The sequence below is a fragment of the Paralichthys olivaceus genome, chromosome 8 (genome assembly GCF_024713975.1).
Source record: "Paralichthys olivaceus isolate ysfri-2021 chromosome 8, ASM2471397v2, whole genome shotgun sequence".
NCBI classification, from domain to species: domain Eukaryota; kingdom Metazoa; phylum Chordata; class Actinopteri; order Pleuronectiformes; family Paralichthyidae; genus Paralichthys; species Paralichthys olivaceus.
The window spans coordinates 7,075,599-7,096,795 of NC_091100.1; the positions used below are offsets into that span (position 1 = coordinate 7,075,599).

General features: G+C 42.2%; 1 protein-coding gene across 6 annotated transcripts in view; it reads left to right on the forward strand.

Moving 5' to 3' along the window:
* lrba (LPS-responsive vesicle trafficking, beach and anchor containing) overlaps positions 1-21,197 on the forward strand; it is a 173,105-nt gene that overhangs the window by 144,849 nt on the left and 7,059 nt on the right. For 3 of the 6 annotated variants that reach the window (XM_069529934.1, XM_069529936.1, XM_069529935.1), the window contains exons 47-52: positions 3,316-3,483; positions 9,501-9,590; positions 11,721-11,913; positions 13,464-13,529; positions 15,215-15,370; positions 17,722-17,889. In XM_069529934.1, coding sequence (XP_069386035.1) covers positions 3,316-3,483; positions 9,501-9,590; positions 11,721-11,913; positions 13,464-13,529; positions 15,215-15,370; positions 17,722-17,889 — 841 coding nt within the window. The remainder of the gene's footprint in view (positions 1-3,315; positions 3,484-9,500; positions 9,591-11,720; positions 11,914-13,463; positions 13,530-15,214; positions 15,371-17,721; positions 17,890-21,197) is intronic. The other 3 variants (XM_020101206.2, XM_020101208.2, XM_020101207.2) reach the window with 1 other exon arrangement.

Below are 21,197 nucleotides of genomic sequence, written 5' to 3' on the forward strand. Positions count from 1 at the left end.
TACATTTTCATTAAAATCCTCACCACAGCCTGAAAAACTCGAATATTTAGCATAAATACAGAGATTTAAATGATAGGGACACGATTGTATTTATCTTCATAGGACAATATTCCAAATGATTGTTTCCATTGGAAACAAGTCACAGTGCACAACAAAGGGGAGCCCCCCCCCTCCATGCTTCCAAGGTGTACTTTATCAAATCTGTAACAATAGAAATGTGGGATTCCAGTGACTTCTACCCCCTATCAGCATTTACATAAAGGCATGCTAAATTATTCATTAATTATCAGAGAGTCCCCTGTGGTCGGGGATGACACACACACCGGCTGCTAATTGGCCCATCAATAATCCTGCCTGGTTCTCCTGAAGTGGCACCAGATCCCACCTCAGGAATCTGCTATCTGCCTCGACCTTCTGCTCGAGCGTTTCCACAGCGTGGCACCACATGAGGAGGAGACATTTCCACACCTGCTCACCTGGCACATTGCTAACGGGTTATTAGATCATGTCTCCTCACTGTACTTAACAAATAATCCTTTCCCAGTAAGTCACCTAAATTTACAGTTTCTCACTTGGAGTAAAATTTGATTTCACTGTTGATTTTTATCAACTTCTACACTCTACTAAGATTACAGCATATGTTTTCATCTGTGTTTGTTCACGTTGTGTCCCATTCTATCCTCAGTGATTTAAATGGTATATACAATGTGTTTTAAAGATAAAACCATCAATGTGAAGCTGGGTCTCTCAGTACTTTCCAACTTCTATTTCCATTCTGTGATGCACATCATCACCTGATTGTTCCCACTAAAACATACATTTTTTTGTAAAAGTTCTCAAATGTGCAGTTTCATTTAATGGAGGTACAAATTAGAGCATACCAAGGCAGTGGCCACAAGTTTGGTTTCTACTCATTCTTTCATCACGTGTCTTCCCCCAGTTCTCTCTCCCCATTTCACGCTTGCACTTCTTCTCAATAAAGGCAGAATGAAGGATAGATTTTGAAGTAGTTGGCCATTTAAGTTTTTAGCAAACAGTTCTCAAACAGGAGCAAAGTGTGCATCTATTGGCAAACATTAACATTAAAGTAGTGAGTATTTTCAGCTACAGGGTGATGCATCAGCATATTGGTGAAACTTGTGCGACAGTATGGATCACTGATATATTTTATGTAGTCAGAACTGGACCAGGGGGCGATGGAGACATCATGTGGTGCACTCCATGGTCTACATGGATTTTTTATGGATAATTAACATCTAATACAATAAAACTTCTGGTGCCACACACACACACACACACACACACACACACACACTCACTCACTCACTCACTCACTTAATCCCCCGCCAGCATGCACGTGATTTCCATAAAGGCGGGCCTCTGGAGAGGGAGCTGCAATAACATGGCTGTCTTTGTTTCCCCATGCTGATTGACAGTAGATTGCTGTGCACATTAAATGCCCATCAGGCCCAGCTTTAGTTTTAGAAACAGGGGAGCAGGGTCTGTCAAAGGTCAGTGCTATCACATAATGAACTGATCTCTCACACACACACAGAATTGGACCCCACTCTGCCCACGATTAAAGTGAGTTTGAATAAAAAGGGTCTCCCAGGTTTATAAAGTAACATCAATAAGAAAAGATCGCCTTCATACATTAACACACTGTGAACCCTGATGCCAGGTGAGATGGACTCTCCTGTTTACTGCAGACCTGGGGATCCCAACTATTATAGAATCTAACCAGATGTATATTCACATCAAGACGACAACTAGTGATGCTGTTTTTGCAAACCAGCATATTGACGAGTGACACGTACCGTCTCTGTCTCGCCAGTCCGACCCTCCCTGTTACACAGGCAGCAGTTCGGTTCTGTGTCTGCCGCCGTTGTTTGCATGAAGGTGGAACAACAAAGTGGTGAGGTGGAATAATGAGACATCATTACTGTTTCCAAAACACAAGTTAAATTTGAATAACAACTCTCAGATCTCTTAGCACAGGATAAATGTGTAACATTGGTTAACACACATTTCTGTGTTGCAATGAGCTGAGATTAGCTACAGATTAGTAATCTAACTTCCTGAGTATTAAATACTTCAAAAGAAGTCAAAGGGTATATATAAAAACATGATCAAAAAGAGTAGAAATGCAGATGCAGTACTCAAATATATAACAGCCGTGTCCACATATTCTCAGTGAATCTAAAATATTTTAAAAAGTTCTAAGTGTAATGAAAGGAACTAATCACAAAAGTCGGGAAAAACGCATTTAACCAATCTCCTGACAATGAACAGTTTTTAGTACAAATCGTTGGTAACACAATCTACTGATGGATTTCACTCAGCCATATTTAATCATGATTTTGTACGTTTCCACACATTGAACCTGGATTTAATTTTAACCCACTGATTCCCAGTCACACAGTATTTTCACTGTTACACTCTTCATCAGCTCAGATGATGGAATTTGTGACCGCATCAAAAGCTCCCTCAGTACTCGAGTTGCAGTGAAAACATCAACGTACCTCAACTGTACACAGTCTCCTCTTTATGCCCGAGCTCTCCTGCCTGATTGAAAGTTGTAATTAAGAGAATGGGCGAGCACTCGGATGCAGAATGAGCTGTCACAAAGTCACATTTAAATGAGGGATGCGCCGGGTCTCTGCAGTAAAAATTTAAATTATATAAATCGCCATTTAAGTGTAGCACAGGCTAATGTTTTGTCACAAATTAATGTGACACAAGGCAGCAATGACAATCAAGGGCTGCCTCATTCTAATTTGGTCGTGTTTAGAGGGCTTTTGTGCGCCGACAGCTTTACACAAATTAACACAATTGCCTGTTTTTATGAGGAAACCATAAATGTTTTTTCCCTCCTTTTTCCGGCTAATGAGGAAAGAAAACGACCTGTACCTCAGCGTTATGGTGATGCAGAGACGTCTGCAGAAGAGCAACACGGTGCTTTTATCCGCCCGCAACCAGCAGCCAAAGGAACAAAGGCAGAGGCTGAAATGGCTCCCTGATGAACTGCAAGAGTTCTCTAATGTTTCAATGCTCCCACATGATCGGATCGGGATTTACTTTGCTTCTGCTCGTTACAGAAATCATTGGCAGGTTCTGTCGCAGGAACAATTAGCAGGAACTTCTGCTTTCTCCGAGGGATTCATCTTTGAGAGGAATTAGCGATAACTGCTCTTCAGTAATGGTTTTAGGAATATGTGTGGGGAGTAGCATTTGGTGGTAAGAGTATGGTGTGTAAATGTTGTGCATCTGTTGACATTATTACTCTTAATCCTCCGTCCTCTCATCCATTAACAGGCTCTGGAGAGTGAGTTCGTGTCCTGCCAGCTCCACCAGTGGATCGATCTGATCTTCGGCTACAAGCAGCAGGGCCCTGAAGCCACCAGAGCCCTGAATGTTTTCTACTATCTGACCTATGAGGGCACAGTCAACCTCAACTCCTTCAGTGACCCCGTGCTCAGAGAGGTGAGGCCGCAGCGTTGCACAATACATGTATTTACTCACAAATATTTAAATACGCATTTATGCACCGCACAGCCAATTTAACTCCCTTGGCGTATCATGCTGAGTAAGGGGAAAATACCGTATCACGGTAAGTACACTTGAGTGCGAGCGCTCTCAAATGGAAGCCTCTTCCGACTGTATTATAAAAGCATCTGTCCGTTCTCTGCATCTGTGTTTCAGTGATTTTTTGATGCAATTAGCTGTGTTAAAGTTGTTGTTGAATGGCATGAGAGAGCTAAGCTAACAATCTCCTGGCGGGTTTTGCTGAGCAAAGTCTTTCCCCTGTGTGATGCCTCTAAAAGCACTCCACCGAGTGTTCCTCTTTGACGCCTTAAAGCCTCCTCCTTGGCTTTCATTCATTATTCATCGCACTCACTTTGAACTGCCGTACACACGAGCCACGCCGGCTCGCCCGAGAGCAAACACACAGAACACAGTGCTGAAAAGAGAAACCCAGCTAACTTGCCCACAGCCAAACTCTGCTCTGACAACTTCACCAATATGTTGTAAAAGGCAGCGAGCCAGCGGCAGAGCAACGGGCGCCGCTGAAGTTGTGGTGGCAACAAATGGTACATATGTCAGTGTATGCGCTCAAGATTTGTACTAAGAAAATTTCTGTTTATTCAAAATTGGTTTTTGCTGTCAGCGTTTTGGCCATAATTTGTATTCATTATAAAAACAGTTAATTTACCAAAATAATCGCTGGTATCTGGAAACAGTCTTGGCCCAAAAAATATTTCCCATGGAAAAATTCCCCTCCTGACCTTAAATTGCTTAAATGTTACTCTCGTCTGCACCTTCCTTCCTCATTTCCTGACTGGGATCTATGAATATGCTGATATGGCTCCGCCCATGCTCCCAGTCTTTCACCCTCACAGGTCGCTGAGCTCCACCCACAAGGTGTCAGGATTGGTTTCTTAGGTTTGTGACATCACAAACCCTGGCTGTTTGGAGTTGACTGCTTATTTTTGCTAAAAATACGTCTTTATCATATAAATAATAAAAAAAATATTGAAATTATTTAATAAATAATAAAAAATAGCACTTGCAAAGTCTGTTTAATAGTCTGCGTCTTTAAGTGTCTCCTGCTCTATCCGACTTTGTTGTGGCAATATTTCTGTTTTCCTTCTATCTTAGCAATGAAAATGGTGATTATATGTTGTTAACAGGAAAAAAGGACAAAACAACGAAAACTAGACACAAGTTGAAATAAACCAGAAGCCTCCTGTGAGTGAAGGTTCTCGTAGCATGGAGGGAGAAATGGAGATGAGTCGTATCAAGAGGCTGAAATGCATTTTGCCTCCTCTGTTCTGCTGCCCTTCATGCTCAGTGACTGGAGCATCACGGGCACCAGCGGTAGTTCCTTGATTTATCACCTCATTCACCCTAATTCCCATCCAGATGTGCTCTGGCCTTTAGCCACGTACACACACACACACACACACACACACACACACACACATGCAGATTCATTACCAGGGTGCACCGGTCATTTCCACATGCAGCCCGAGCCCATTACCCACCCAACTAGTTTACACACACACACACACACACACACTACTAAATTGGATCACTGGCACTCCATTGTTTCTGCCAAGCTCTTCCAGTGACCATAGGATTGATAAATCCACATATATAGGGCACCATCGCAGGCAGGTGCATGTACTTTGAGCGTTATCAGAATAGCACCTCCTGGCTTCGCTGTCAATGATCTGTCGATCTTGGATATGCAAGCTTCTGAAATATTTAATTTTATGTTTACAATTTTCAATAAATCTTCACTAAATTATTTTGTTGACATAGTTAAACCAGATCAGGGCAAAGAAATGTGTTGCCCTGCATTGGTGTTAAAACTGCTCTTTATTTTGCGTGGTCTGATTTACATCTTGTGAAAAACTTACTTCACAGCACAAGTTACAAGCGTGTTTTCACCTTGCAAGCTCCCAGTAGTTTATTCAGTGACAGGAGGAAAATACTGGATCTATGGTCTTGTTTGTTCACATTCATTTTCCAAACACAGGACAGTTTAATTGAATAGTTGAATATGTTAGAGTGTGTGTGTGGGTGGGTGGGGGGGTATGAATACATCTGCAATGTTTGTTTGACTCCCTAGAGATGAAAAAAGAGTTTCTTGTTTTTCTCCTCCCAGTGCTCCTGTGATGCTGTGAGTCCAATTTGCTGGTTTTCCCCATCGAAAACACTGTCAGTCTGAGAACCTTAATTAGTTAAACAAACCAAAGCAGTGTTATCCCCGTGAGCTACGCCAAGGCTCTCCTTCAACTGTGTTTGTGCGGAAGGAATCCTGCCCTGTCTGTGCAGAAGGTGGAAACGCAGTTCCAGACCTGGGCCTCGTCATGGCCGGGCACTGGGGGTGGCTTAGGGCTGGAGAGGGCTTTGGGACGGCGGGTTTGGGGTTTGAAAGTGTCCCCAGAGTCCGCCATTACTGAGTGACAACCCATTTCAGGCCTGAGCTGTGGTCTGGGCCAAGCTAGGCCACATTAGGACAGGCCTCAGGGCTGTTCAATGTCAGGGGGACGGGTCACAGACCTGTGTGTGTTTATGTGTGTGTCTTTGGGTCGGAAAAGCAAGTAGATTGGGGTACTGGTTGGTTGATTTTGTGTTCCTGCCACGTTGTTTGGCAGCCGTTAACACCGACCTACCGCAAACTACCTCACACAGAAACACACTCAGACTGCAGAGATTTGTGTGGATCATACCTTGATATGTTTGTACATACACATTGTCTGTATACATGCATTCATTGATATGTGTATACCTTTGTATATTTACGTGTGCTCATCAGCATGAATGCACATGGCTGTGTGTTTATGTGTATGTTTCTGTTCTGGGGGAGAGTTTGGAATATCTCAGCACAGATTAGGGAATGCTGTGGAGACCACTGCTGTGTTTTTCAAAACCATGATTACTTCCTGTCCTGCCTCCGCCGCATGTCAGAACTCACCCCCTCTCACTCTCCAGGAGAACTGTGTGTGTGCAGATGCATTCGTGTGCTAGTGCGTGCACCCCCTGTGCATGGCATGCACGGACATCTGTGTTGCTTCTCGGCTTATAAAGAGAAACACGCCCTGTGTTGCCTTCTCTTCCTTGTACAGGGCTTCCCTTCTTTCACATGTGATTACGGAAAATCCCACAGCCTCTTACACCAGTAACAAAACACAGAGCCCCGTCTGAATTGTATAGTGTGTGCGTAATTCGGCAGAAGACGGGAAATATACCCACGCGAGTGAACCTGCCTTGGCACTCTGCCAAAGTCACTCACCAAACACAAGACCCAGTCGTTTATTTTCTTTGGACAAAATGCCCTTCACTTCATTTCATATTTCTTTCATGTTAAGCTGAGGAAACAGAATATGTGGCTACGCTGTTTGTCAAAATACAAGGCCATCGTGCTTCTTTTTGTGCTGCTCGTAGAGTCAATGTTGTCGGGTTGATTTGCATAAAAACAGCATGTTTTACATGGGTATCCATCTTGTCAAGTAGCCGAGTAAATCAAAGAGCAGACTGGGACATCTGAGCCGAGGGCGGCGCAGCCATTTAAATGTATAGAATATAGAAAACCCTCATCAGACACGGGCCAGCGCCCCCAAAAGAGATTGGCCTTGTGGATGGCCCTTCATATAATCACCTGAGCATTGCATTGGCATATAGGGAGAGGACGTGCTGACCTAGACTCAGCCACTTCCCAGCGTTCCACAGCCTCATAAATGTCAGCGCAGAACTTAATGAAGATAGGTTGAGTGGCTTTGAGGAGTCTCTTCTACACATTAGCCAAAGCAAAATGCTCCGCTCTGCAGGCAGAGGAGAGGGGAGGCACTTTGACCTTGAATCATACACTGATGTCCTTTCACTAACAAACCAACCGCTGAGAAGATGGAAACGGTTAAGATTGTCCGTCATGATCCGTGTTGATCGTGTGCGGAGGTGCTCTGATCTTTAACATCGAGGGTCTTTATTGAAGAACATTAAAACCTCATCTCACACACGAGTGTTAACATCCATACGTGACACAACACTGGGTCACAGCAGCAGCTCCTTCACCTCTGACATGCTTACACCCATGCATGTGTTCATATCAACATAGAGTACTATAAATACAGATTTGTCTCGACCACCACAGACAGTCGAACAAGCTGCTAACAAGAAGATGTTCTGTACTCTCCTCTTAAACTTTCCAATCTGCTGTGCGAGTGCTAAACTGCTCAGATCCCTTTACAGCTGCAGCTGATTTTTAAATCCAAAAATACACGGTTAACTAACTTAATCCTTTACTCAGATGGTTCTTAGAAGCGGTGTATTTATCTGATCCTGTGGAGGATTTCAGTGTGTTGTTCTGCTCAGAAAGATTGATGCAAGTAAAAAGAGGAACCTCAAGAAAAGCGCAAAACTTAAGAACACATGAAAATCTATGAAATGGCAAGAGACGAAAACAATCTCCTTGGTGTTGCAGTTCTGCATTCACGTGTAAAATACTCTCTTGTTGTTTGACTCTTGACCCTTCGGAAGCTCTAACAGACAGTTGAGATCTCTGCTTCTCTCAGCCCCGCGGGTCTCTGGTTAGTTTCAGACAATGGATACGAGTCCACTTAACTTCCCAACCTTTTTTTTCTCATGGAAATACCATATGCAGGCCTCAACCATGAGCTCATTCTCACAGGCCTGGCCAAGTCAGGCTCAAACGTCTCAACACGCACACACACGCACACAAACACACACACACAGCCAGTCTCTCCCACACAGCCAGTCACAGTGCACACCAACACACTGACAGCGCTGTCATAATTCTATGTTGCCCGTTTTCTCTCTGCTTGTCCCTTTTTATAAAACATCCATCAGAACTGATCTGTTTCACACGATCATTTTATGCTTCATGTTGTTGCTTTTGTATTTTGATTTGTTTTTTTTTAGAAATATTTATTTGTGCTTGCACCAAAATGTCTTTTGTAGATTTTTTGTCTGGATCCAGAAATGATTCCCTGGGATATTAGTGAAAATGCAAAATAACCTGCCATGAATGTAATGTAATTATCTCCCATGTTCCATCCTTTCACCAAGTTTCAATAAAACAGTGTTTTTTTGGGTCATCCTGCTAAAACTCCAACGCCAATGAAAACATAACCTCCCTGGCAGATCCAATCAGTTGCTTGATCCATTAGTTTATTCACACAACATTTCTGTCCACGGTTTCTGATCTTTTTTTTGTTTGTTATTTGTCAAGCAGAATATCAAGTTTTAGTTTTCCATGATTTAAAATGGAATGATTAGTTCAAAGTTAAATTAAGAGAAATAGGGAAGGGTAATATTTTTATTCAAATTAATAAATATGAACATAATTTTTTTTGCCACATTAAACAACAGTATAGAGTATTGGGATGTGTTGCCACAGCCCTGCACTTCAGTGTGGGTGTGTTCCATCCCGTGCTCGTTGGCCTGACAGTGAGCTGTGTGATGATGTCCAGGGGCTGCTGGGCCGGCGTCTGCTCTGACGTTTATGGTCCTATACCTCTTCATTAACACCACCTAACCAGCCTACAAGCCTGCCTGTCCCAGCCCTCCTCTGGTTCTGTGTGTGTGGCTGCAGAGGATAAATTAGTGTGTGTCTCTGTGTGTGTGTGTGTGTTTGTGCATGAGTGTGTGTGCGGGTGTGTGTCCGACAGTGAAAAAGTATGTTTACACGTGTAGATGTAAATGTGTATGTTTAAACACAAGTGCATTTTTTTTACTCTCACTGCATCTCTTTGTTTTCTTTGTTGATTAAGAACAGTGTTTGGATTGGTGTAGAACATTTATCAGTGATAGGAAACACAGTATGATACAATATAAAGGGATCATGTTAGACAGAAAAATTGAATCTATTTGTATATTAAGTCATATTTAAAGTTTAGTCAAATGTAATGAAAAAAATCTAACATCCCTTTTCTTGTCTTGTTTTCCTCTCTCCGCTTATTTTCTTCCCTCAGGCTGTGGAGTCTCAAATTAGGAGTTTTGGACAGACCCCCTGCCAGTTGCTCATCGAACCACACCCACCCAGAAGCTCAGCCATGCAAGTGGTGAGTGGTGCACACACACACACACACGCACACACACGTACGCAAACAGATCATCTTAGAAAATAAGATGAGCTCAGAAAATCAGTCTGAAAATACTATGATGGATTAGTATCCAGCAGAGTAACAGTATCGACTCATGCGCGGTCTGCTTAACGCTGTGTCTGATTTCTGTTCTACTCTGATGTTGGCACCGCTTTGCTTCACATAAGTCTTAATTTTCTGGCTCATTCTCTTCATCCCTCCTGTACCTCCCGTCTTCTCTCTCTCTCTCTCTCCCCGTCTGCAATTGTGGGAAAGAAAAGTCTATCGTTTTAAAGCATCTCCTCTCTCATCATTAGCGAGGTGTGTGTGAGAGGGAGAGATCACAGGCATTCGTGTGCATGTGTGTGTTAAGTGAAAAAGGTTTTGCTGGAAACCTGGGCCTGAGCCAGATTTTCCACCTGAGCTAGAAGCTGGATCAGCAAAGGAGAGCAATGAACAGCAGTCCTGAAGTGACGGCTTTTTAAGGGGCACAGAGTGCAGCCAGTGTGCCTGCCTGTGATGGACCGAGGCCCCATGAGTCCCTATTAGTGTGGTGTCCCTGTGGCGCTGACAGCTGGCTGTAGACCACCACCTAGTGCACACACGCACACACAGACATACACACACACAGACATACACACACACAGACTCAGACTGGTGCTTTGAATCATACTGTACCGACAAATTCCTTTGAAATATGTTTTTATTTTTACCCTTCCACATCTAGTTTTCAAGCATAACGTTCAGACACTATAAATCAAACATTTCTACCGCTCGTCACTTCTCCATATTCCTTCCCAACACCCGTCTGCTCTTTGCTTTTAAATCTTCCTGCTCTTTACTTTCTCTCCATCCTCTCGCACGTGAGTGTGTTGTCAGGGTGTCGGCATCTGCCTGTGCTGGTGGTAATGATACTGTCAGTACGTCTGGTTACCTGTCAGATGCACCGGATTCACTCAGGTCTGCTCCTGATGTTAAACACCGATGCTCCTCTTCTTTACACGCGAGGAGGAAAATGGCTCCGTGTTAGAGCTGCTTAGTACAAACAGTCTATATAAGCTCCTGTCTAACCACAGGAAACAATGTGATGGGTCAATGAAATCACTCGCTTACTGTTTTGACATTGTTATCTCCGACTGTGCATAAGGACAGACTTCTATTGTTTTCATGAGTAATTCATACTTAGAACTGGAGCTGAAACAAAAATATAATAATAATAATGATAAGAAGAAGAAGAATTACTAATGTTAAACAACATTAGGCACAAATATCCACATCCATTTTATGAATTTTGAATCAAACTAACTAATGTGAAGATGCCACCTTGAATAGTTCAGTATTTTCAGAGAATTTTAGGCCCCAAAAAATGTAAGCTTTGTGCTGAAAACATTTATGAAATTATAATTCAAATTATTTGAACATAAATCTCCCTTGCTGCATCATTTAACACATATATAGACACAAATTCAAGAAAAAAACAAGTTAGTTAGTAAGGTGTCAATCCTGTATAGATTCCCATGGAGGAAATAAGTACAGAATAAAGTAAGTTAAAATATATTAGAATAGAATAAAATTAAAACAAAAGTATATAAGAGCAATTTGACATAGAACAAAAAGAACTAGAACAGCTTCATTGTGTCTTTGCGTTGAAGTCTCTGAACTCCACTGGAGCGATGAACATCTTTCTTCCAGAATATATTCCCTGTTTTGATGATGATGGTGGTGGAGCGCATTATCTTACGTGATGGTTCAAAATCAATTGGATTGTTTCATATTCATTGTTCAGAATTTTGCTGCAGATTTTTAATCTGTTCCTCAAAATCTGTAGAAATCTTGTTTTCCTGCAATCTTACTCAAAGCCTTTTCTGTTCTAACTATATAACAAGCTCTTTTTTCTTAGCTTGTCTGTGCTTCTTAAAAGCTGCGTACTGCTATCCTGCTCTTGCTTCCTAACTTTCTGTCTTTCCTTCTCTTTTCCTCCCTCTGTTCCTTTTCGTTAACACCAACTGCGGCCGCTTCCCTCGTCTTTTTCCGTCCCTCTCTTTGCCTCTCGGCTCTCCTCCGTCTCTTCCCTGCGTTCCGTTGTCCATCCCCCGGGGGCTTGAACAGTATCTTCTCCTGCAGACGCCGCTGATGTTCACGGAGCAGATGCAGCAGGACGTTATCATGGTGTTGAAGTTCCCGTCAAACTCACCCGTGACCCACGTGGCAGCCAACACGCAGCCGGGTCTGTCCTCAGCTGCCATCATCACCGTCACCGCCAACCGCCTCTTTGCAGTCAACAAATGGCACGGCTTGACAGGTGAGATATTCATGTCCCTGCACATATAGCAGCACTTTTAAAAGATACATGTAAGTAAAATTATTTCTCCTGTGATTTTTACGCCTGATTCTTCTATAATAACATTTGGTACCACGGAATTATTTTCACACTGCCTCTGCTCATCGCTCCCCTCTGTACTTAGAGTCTAATTAATCTGAGGATTGACCCGTCTCGTCTCCATAGGATGGACATTGATTTGGGAGACAGTTGACTGTGTCTCCTGGATAGCAGTATCAAATGTGACACATGCAGCAGCCAGCGTTAGGTCTCATGTCCACCCCCATACATCAGCCACTCACTTCACAAAACCTTATTTACTCAACATCCATCCCAGCCTGGAGGAAACATTAAATTTGATATCTGTGAATTTATGGGGATGAAGACTGATTGGTTTCGCAAGAGGATACAATCTCATCCATGCGCACCACAGACCCGACTGATTAACCTAAACTGTTTAGCGAGCCGGCATGATAATAAACAAAGTGTGCTCTGTTCATAAGCAGCTCATTAATTGGGCGGATTTAGTGGATTCTTCTTGTTGCTGTTAGAGGAGATAAACAAGAGAGAAATGGAAATAAGTGCAGATCCAAACTTCTTTTCTGGTGCACGACAGTGAAACGTGATAAAAATGAATTCCAACTTTAGTTCCTGAGCACACTGAGAGCAACACAGAGTTGCAGACATCACTCACATTTAATGTTTTGCTTTTAGAGTAGATGCAGCTAATGGACAATGCACAGAGACTTCCATTACGATTGAACGCTGCACCAGAGTTTATGTTTATAATCAGTTTTGTTATGATTTCTAAATAATTAAACTGTTGCATAAACAATCAGTCATAGATGAGTTGGTCCACAACAAGTTACAGTTTGGTTTGACGAATGGTTCTTTGACTTTTCAAATACTGATCAGACAAATCAAACGAAGTGGAGGAGTAGAAGTGTAGAAATAATTAACATAATCTTAGTTCTCATGAGTAAAATGGTTGGTTTCAGTTATAATATAAAATATTTAGAATAGCAGCACTTGGTGTCCCAACATCTTGCTGATAGTTTGTTGGTTTATTCTTTCATTTCTCACACATCTGAATGTGTCAAACTATGCAGCCAACAATTTCAATTTCAATCTGAATAATTAATTGGTTGATTGAAAAACAATTCAAGCCGATGGATAATGAGAATATAATTGCAGCTCTACATCAAACCGTGTGAGGATTATTCATTTCCAACAGAAATTCTTCATTATGTTCTATTTTTACACTTGAGTCTTTATTTTGATTCAGTGTTCCGGTGCTGACCTAGCGGTGTGGAAGTGCATTTTGTAGCATGTCAGGAACCGTAGTCTCTACGGCCTTGATTCCTTTTGGACATAATTGATGTGTAATTTGTGGAGGAACTTCTGTGCTCAGTTGGTGACACTGACTTTATGGTTATAAGTTTCAGTGTTTTATAATGAACAGAAAACCGGCGACTCTCTCACAAGGCCACACGATTACAATATTAATCCAGTCTGTCTTCTTCTTCTGTCAGGTCATCAGAGCTCGACGGTGCAGGACCAGCAGTACCAACTTCCTGTGGAAATTGACCCTCTCATAGGTACGGTGTCATTTATGACTGTGGAAGAATCCACATAACGTGCATATTCTTTACATCGTGTGAGCTCATATATGCATTTTTTTGTGTGAGTGTGTGGATTTATGTTTGATTACCGCTGGCATCCTGGTGACTCATGGCAGTCTGCGGTGCCGTGTCCCTGGACAGTAGATTAGAGTTGTTTCTCAGCCTCTGCCCCAGTTCACTCCTCATGATATAGCCCCTGCTCTCACACTAGACCATTTGCATGCAAATTGGAATGCAATGAGCTGTGGCCTAGGCCGGCATTTCATCATCAACTCCCCCTCTTTCTCCCCCACCGCCGTCCCATCCCTCCCTCCCTTTTTGCATCCTCTTTGGTTTAATTTGAGCGGAGGGAAAGGACGCGTGTCAATGGAAATGAATATGAATGTGGTAATAATGTGTGATTGAGAATGCACGGCGGACGGCTGTCAGGACAATATGGGCGCCTCTCATCCTTCACGACTTGTTGATGAGCAGGAGAAGAGTGCAGAGCCGCAGTGATGTATGGGATGCACTGGTGGAGCAGGGAGAGACCAGCCACTTCTACACACTCCCGCCTTCGCCTGTTTGCCGCTTTTCCTGCAAGCCCGCTCGCGATCTCACGCACGTCTGGCGAGGGGGGGTGCTGTTCTTTCTCTGTGAATCCTGTAGTCGCTCTCTGTCTCACAAAATCATTTCCACACTTTTTTTTTTTTACACTCTACTGAAAATAACCAGGCTTTAGTCTCACGTATTCATCTTTATTTGCACATTCAGTATTTCTCTCTGTCTTTCCATCAGGTATTTATACATTCAGTGCAAGTTTTATAGTAGCATTACAGTGGGAGTGGGTTTTCAGGCTAATTGTACCTTCTAAATCTTGATTATATTTGTTTTATTTTATCATCAGATTTATCACTGTTGTTTTCTCCCATCTTCCATTCAGATAAGGCACCAGATAATATATTTTTGTGCATGCGTGAGAGCCTGTTGATGTTTTGAGGGCAGTTGAGGGGATTTCTGTGCTTGTCAGTAATATATTTACACTGTTTGCATTCCTGGAGGAGTCTGAGCTAAACACAGTAAATTGAGGATGAGTGCCGAGCCAACTGTGGCTGTGGGGAATGTTCAAAATGGGTTGAAATATCAGTTGTAGGATGTACACTGGACTTTCTCACTCTCCATACTCTTCCCTGGCACCTGTTCTCCAGCGCTTTTGACCCCCACCAAATAAGAAATACTTCACAGTGGACATGTCTCTCTGAAAAAGAAAAAAGGCGCCACTTACAGGAAGAGAGAACGTCGATAAATTTCCTTTCCAACTAACCATTGGTTGAAATTACACCAGCAGATGAATGTGCAGTGTGTGCTCTGACTTGAGTGGTGCACATATTCTGTGAAGCTCCACACGCTCCGTAATTTCTCAGACTCTCACGAACGATGTGAACTCCTGTAAACTTCACCTCCAGGATGTTTTATGTATTCTCTCACAAATCTTCTTTGGGCCGTGCAGTAAAACTTAAGTGGAGATGCATCGGAGTGTGAGCGCTTTGAAAATAGCTGACACGTAAACAGTAAATTGTGTGTATTAGGTTATTGATTCAACATTTTTCTGTGCATCTCTACATTTTTAACATTTAAGCTTTTATCTATTTTATTTATTTTTTTGTATCTCTCCTCTCCAGCCAGTAACGTTGGAAGTCACCGTCGTCAGATCTCAGATCTGCTGGACCAGAGCATTCAGATCAGCTCGCAGTGTTTCATCATCACGGCCGACAACCGCTTCATCCTTCTGTGTGGCTTCTGGGACAAGAGCTTCAGGGTCTACTCCACTGACTCAGGTACTGTTCGGATCCATAGAGATGTTGCTCTGTTAGGATCGGGAAAATCACAAACAAGCTTCTTTCTAAGGATAATATGATTTAAACATTTTTTTTTCTTTGTCGCTTTCTTTCATTTTACACATTAAAGACTCATTCTAACGTTTTTGTGTCTCAACTGAAACCTCAACCTAAAAAAATGTGCCTTTAAAACACCACCTTCATAGGATGGAACAAAAACGACATATATGAGAGTTCACATTTATTTGTATTTATTTATAAGGTCTAAAGGTGTAGATATTTTTATTAATAGTTATTTACATGTACTCACATGTCCGAAATAATGAAAGTTGATACCAGGTCCATTATTTGATTAATAAATGAACCCCATAAAATGTTAAACTGTTACAGTGATATAAAAATGCACTGGAGGTGTGGCAATGAAATTGATTTTACATTCATCTTCTAGCAGGAGGACGAACCCTGTTAGTGTTTGTGACTCTCGGGCCACAGCGTCAACTCTGAACATCAGCCGTCTCATAAAGTTATAAACAGATTTCTATGAATTTAAATGAACAGATTAAAGGGATGAACCTTTTTAAAGTTAACGAACCTCCATTGGGTTTCTTCTTCTCCTCAGGCTCCAAGAACCATGACCGTGTGTTTTGGTTTCGTGCTACACTTTTTTTGTATGTGATGTAGAATTTGGCCGTTTTATATATTGAGTTCAATAAACGATGCAGTTCACAGTCTCTACTGTTTGTTATGCCACAGATGTTGTTCTCGGTTTAACTGCACTGTTTCTGTAGCAGTCCCCGTGCTATCGTTATAAAATTTGCACAATTACTTGGCACAGAGGGCCTTTATTTTCTCTTTCTTTTCCCAGTTCAAGGCTTGTGTGCTGTCAACAGTTCATTGTAGCTGCGTATCCCTAAAGTCAGTTGTTCAGTTCAACTGTTGAACTGGATCATTGCTTCAAGAGATTTTCAATTGTGACGGGAAACTATGTGTTTTCAGGTTTGATGCCATTTTGTCAAGTTGTTGCTGTTGTAGTAATTTAGAGGAGTTCAATATCATTTTGTCAAAGTGAGTTAATGGAAAATAATAGAAAGAATATAATGACACTATAATTTTTAGCTAAACATACAAAAATAAATTTTGGAGTATTGTTAAACTTAACCTTCATAATGTGATGCATTGTGTGTCTGAATGCTACTAAGACACGCACGCATGCACACACACACACACACACACACGCACGCACGCACACACACACACACACACACACACACACACACACACACACACCATCAGGTCAGGGGTCCTAAATGAAACTGTCTGGAGCTTCATCTCTGCTCGCTGCTCCTCATTCAGAGTCCTACACACATCTGTACAACCAACCCAAATTCAATTTCTATAGGCCAGGCCCTCCCTGTCTTTTAACTGAGGAGGAAGGGATGGAGGGATGGGAGCGCAGAGATAGCTCTATTGTGCTACTGCCACCGGGGTGTACGACTGGAACGTGAACACAGTTTAATCGCACACGCTCAACAGCTGCTACCAAGGTCCCCAAAGCCCCCAGGTTAAAGAACTGAGGGATTTTATCAATTACAAGACTTGATTGGTACACGTGCACAGAACACATAGCCTCATACGCATGCATGCACACACATCCAATCTAATTTGTGTGTGTGTGTGTTCTAGAGCACGAGTGTTGAATACGAGGTGCATGGTAGCCATTATTGCAGCAGCCATCATTACTTATTTTCAGTGTTTATAAAGACGTCAAACATTTTACATCTTTGATGTCTCTGTTCTTCTTTGGAAGTCAAGTCAATGACCCTCCCACTTTCATAATAATCCTCATCTTTTCACTGAGCTACGGCTTAATCATCCAGCGGACGGCGATTCTGACGCCCAGACAGAAATGTCATGTGTTGCAAACTATTCACTTTTTGACTGCGAGAGGTCACACTGTGAGGTGCGTAATGAATATTAGACAGCTAGACAGTGGAGCTGTGGTCTGGAAATCTGACAGCAATTAGACTCTTTATATATACACATGGAGCGCTGTGCATGGGCATGCACACACACACACGCACGCACACACACACACACACACACACACACACACACACAGTTGGAACAAATATTTATCCTTGTCTGGGAATTAGAAGTCTGATCTTGTAGAGGAACTAGCTGAGCAGACAGATGATCAACAAACACATGGTGTGGAGTTTGAAATAATTACATCCAACACATTTATATGAGGTTTTGTCATAAAAGCACAATATGTGATCTGTGTATGTGTGTATTGTTCAGACGTTGCAGACAAATGAATATTTATTCTCCATATTTGTTTGCTTCTGCAGGCAAACTGACTCAGATAGTGTTTGGGCACCGTGACGTGGTGACGTGTCTTGCTCGCTCTGAGTCGTACATCGGAGGAGACTGCTACGTCCTGTCGGGCTCCAGAGATGCCACCCTGCTGCTGTGGTACTGGAACGGAAAGCACAGCAGCATTGGAGAGAGCCTCGGCAGTAAGTATACTCGCAAACCAGTCTGATATGTGAACACACGCACACACACATGGGTATTCTCTGAGTGCTCACTCTCCCAGACAGTTGTGACTCTGTGATTTACGGCCTCCCTCTGTAAAGTAACAACTAGTTTCGTGTGACCAGGCCAGGCCTCCTGCATACAGATTGGATTTCCCAGCACTGTCGCACTATGAACAGCTTTCGATAATGTGTTTGAGATTGTGCGTGTGTGTGTGTGTGTGACCAGATAAAGTGTGTGTGTGTGTGTGTGTGTGTGTGTGAGTGAGTGTGAGAGAGCTTGAGAGAATCTGTCTTTAATGTGAGTGAAAGTGAGAGCCACTTAGAGACGTTAAACGTGACGTTGGGGGTCGCCGGCCAGCACGTGAAAGTTCACCACCATCCGAGGGCCACGGGGTCACGCTAGTCGATAAAAGTGAAAAATGTCACGGGCCTCCCTTATGTTACCATAACATATGGCATTAGCCATGATCAAAGCACGGTGCACACATTGCTCAGTACTTAGCCTCCCCTGTGCTAATTTGGTCGGCTTAGATTGACGTACACTATGTTAACTGATCTGTTAAAAAAGGGGCTGAAATTTATGACAAATTGTGATTTGGTTAATGAGCCACGTTGGCTTTTGATTTTTTTTGGGGGGGGGGGCAGCATGTTCGATGATTTTTTTGTCACTTACCTCATGAACGTTGATGTGAGGATCCAGAAAAATGTTTTCTCTCAGGGACCTAAAAAGAAAGGAGATGAAAAATAGGGATGAGCTTAAACCACATAATCCTCATTTTCTGCTCTTGTTTTATTTATTGATTTTTTATTCCAATTTCTTTTTAACAGTTTTGTTAACGCAACATGTGTGACCATAACGACAGACTGCACTTTAGAATGAAACACATGAAAAAACTGATTTTATTTCCCTGGCTGATTTTTCAGCAGCACTTTGTCTACTTCAGATCCTTCTTGTAATCTCCATCACAGCCTACAAGTTGTTTACTGACTCTGACTGAATGTTGCAAGGTTACACGAGGTTTACATAAACTGACACAAATAATTACATCCTTCTGTGCTACAACAATTCAGCTACATATTTCCAAGAGCACACTGTGCTTTGATTGATTTATGGAATTATTATATGCCTAAAGAGTTTCTGTTTTTGTGTACCCGTGCATGTGTTGTACGTTTTCGTGTAAGCGTGTGTTTGTGTGTGTGTGTCAGTCTAACCTCAGTTGGCTCAGTGCAGTTACCGCGCTGTAGCTGGAGGAGCAGACAAAGCAGTCGTCATCCCAACGTCTCACCGCCACAATGTGATGCTCCATTGCCCCAGACCACAGGAGGCTCACCCAGACATTAAGCTCTGTTGTATACAACACACACACACACACACACACACACACACACACACACAGTCACACACACAGTCACATGTACTTACAAAATACATACAGACATCTGACTTCTTTTTTCTTTCTCCAAAAATTAAAACGTGTAAGATTAAGCTGAAGGATCCACACACGACAGCATGTGACACACACACACACACACACACACACACACACACACACACACACACACACACACACTGTTTTTCATGCATTTTGCTGTGTAAATATCTCACACACTTCATGAGCTGGACAGAATTGCCTCAGAATGGCTGATGATGTGCACATTGACCATTACCTACACTTTTCCACAGACACTACTGCCCTCTGCTGGCCACAGTCGAGGTGACACTTGTAGTTTTTGATTTTAAGTTCTAATTGACTGAACGTTTTGAGGATGAGGAAAAGCTTCTTCATTTGATGAAGCTCCAGAAATGTTTGCATCTACCTGAACATTTATTCAGTTCTTAAAGAAATTACCTTCCAGCACTTTCCAGCAACATTTGTAAGTGTCCACTCTGATGTTGTGTACGTGATTTTTTTGCCACTAAAAAGAGAGAAACATAGAAGTAGAAGTGAAAATCCACTTAATTACCAACCAAAGCCAAACACCTCTCGCCCTCACGTGCCCAGACATTCATAGCCTCTCAGTGTCCCATCCAAAATCATGAAAGTCTGGAATCTGATGCTGCCTCAATTCAAACCAAATGGCAGGTGAGGCTCGAGAAGTTAACAAATATACCAATATCAGTTTTATTGACAAAATCCAACATCGTGCTTATACTCATGGTGTAACTTTACTTTTATCATCTGTTTTTACCAGTGTGTTCGGCTGGTTTGTATTTTCTTGGACAGTTTTTTACCCCGTAATATTGGTCTCAGAATTTTGTTTTTGTTTTAATTATTTAATGATCACAATGAATTCATCATGAGAATCCCATTCCAATCTGAACATGTATTGTTTGAAAGTGTTTTATGAATAACACGTGTATAGATCCAGTTGTTTTATTCATAGTATTCATTTAAAACACTGTGGATTCTGTCTTTACGTTCTGAACATGTGACTGGAGTTTGCCCTCTCCTTTTTACAGGAGGGTTCACTGAGCAGAATGTCATGTATAGTCTTTCTGCTAAATCTAATTAAGGCGTAACAGTAGCTATAGCTGACCTACCTGCCTTATTAGTGAGCCTGTACTGAGTTTTATATCATATAATTAAATTAAAGAGAGAATCTAGTAAACTGAGACTACTGCAAAAAACACACATTGTATTGTGTTAAGCTGGATTTTAGGGTTAGACTATTTTTGCTGAACTATTTTCTTAAAGCCATTTGGGGTTGATATATGAATGTCAGTGGAAAAACAGTGTCATCAAACATTTTTAAAAAATCACTCAGTGTCATTGCTGTGTTTCTCTGTTTGATCTGAACTTGACCTCTAACAGAAGAAGATGGGGTCACTAAAGACGAGGCCCCCTCCCAGAGCAATAAACCCCCAATGAACTCTAAACTGACCTTACTGCTGGCCACCGAACACACACACACACACACACACACACACACACACACACACACACACACACACACACACACACACACACACACACAAACACACACACACACACACACACACAAACAAACACACACACATCTCCGTTGACCTCCAGTTCCTCATTTTTTCACACAACAATACGACCAAACGTTTAGAAACAGCATCTGTCGCCCATTGATGCGTCTACGTTTGTTAAAAAATATTTATTTGCAAAGTACATAACAGAAAATTTTGAAAAGTCTAAACTCCCTGCGACTGAGCGTTTGTGTACATCTGTGTGGACATGTGCTTTATACAGACGGGGGAGTAGAAGGCGGTTTTGTTTTGTCGCTCGCCCTGACAGCTCAAACCCAAACAAAATCACACA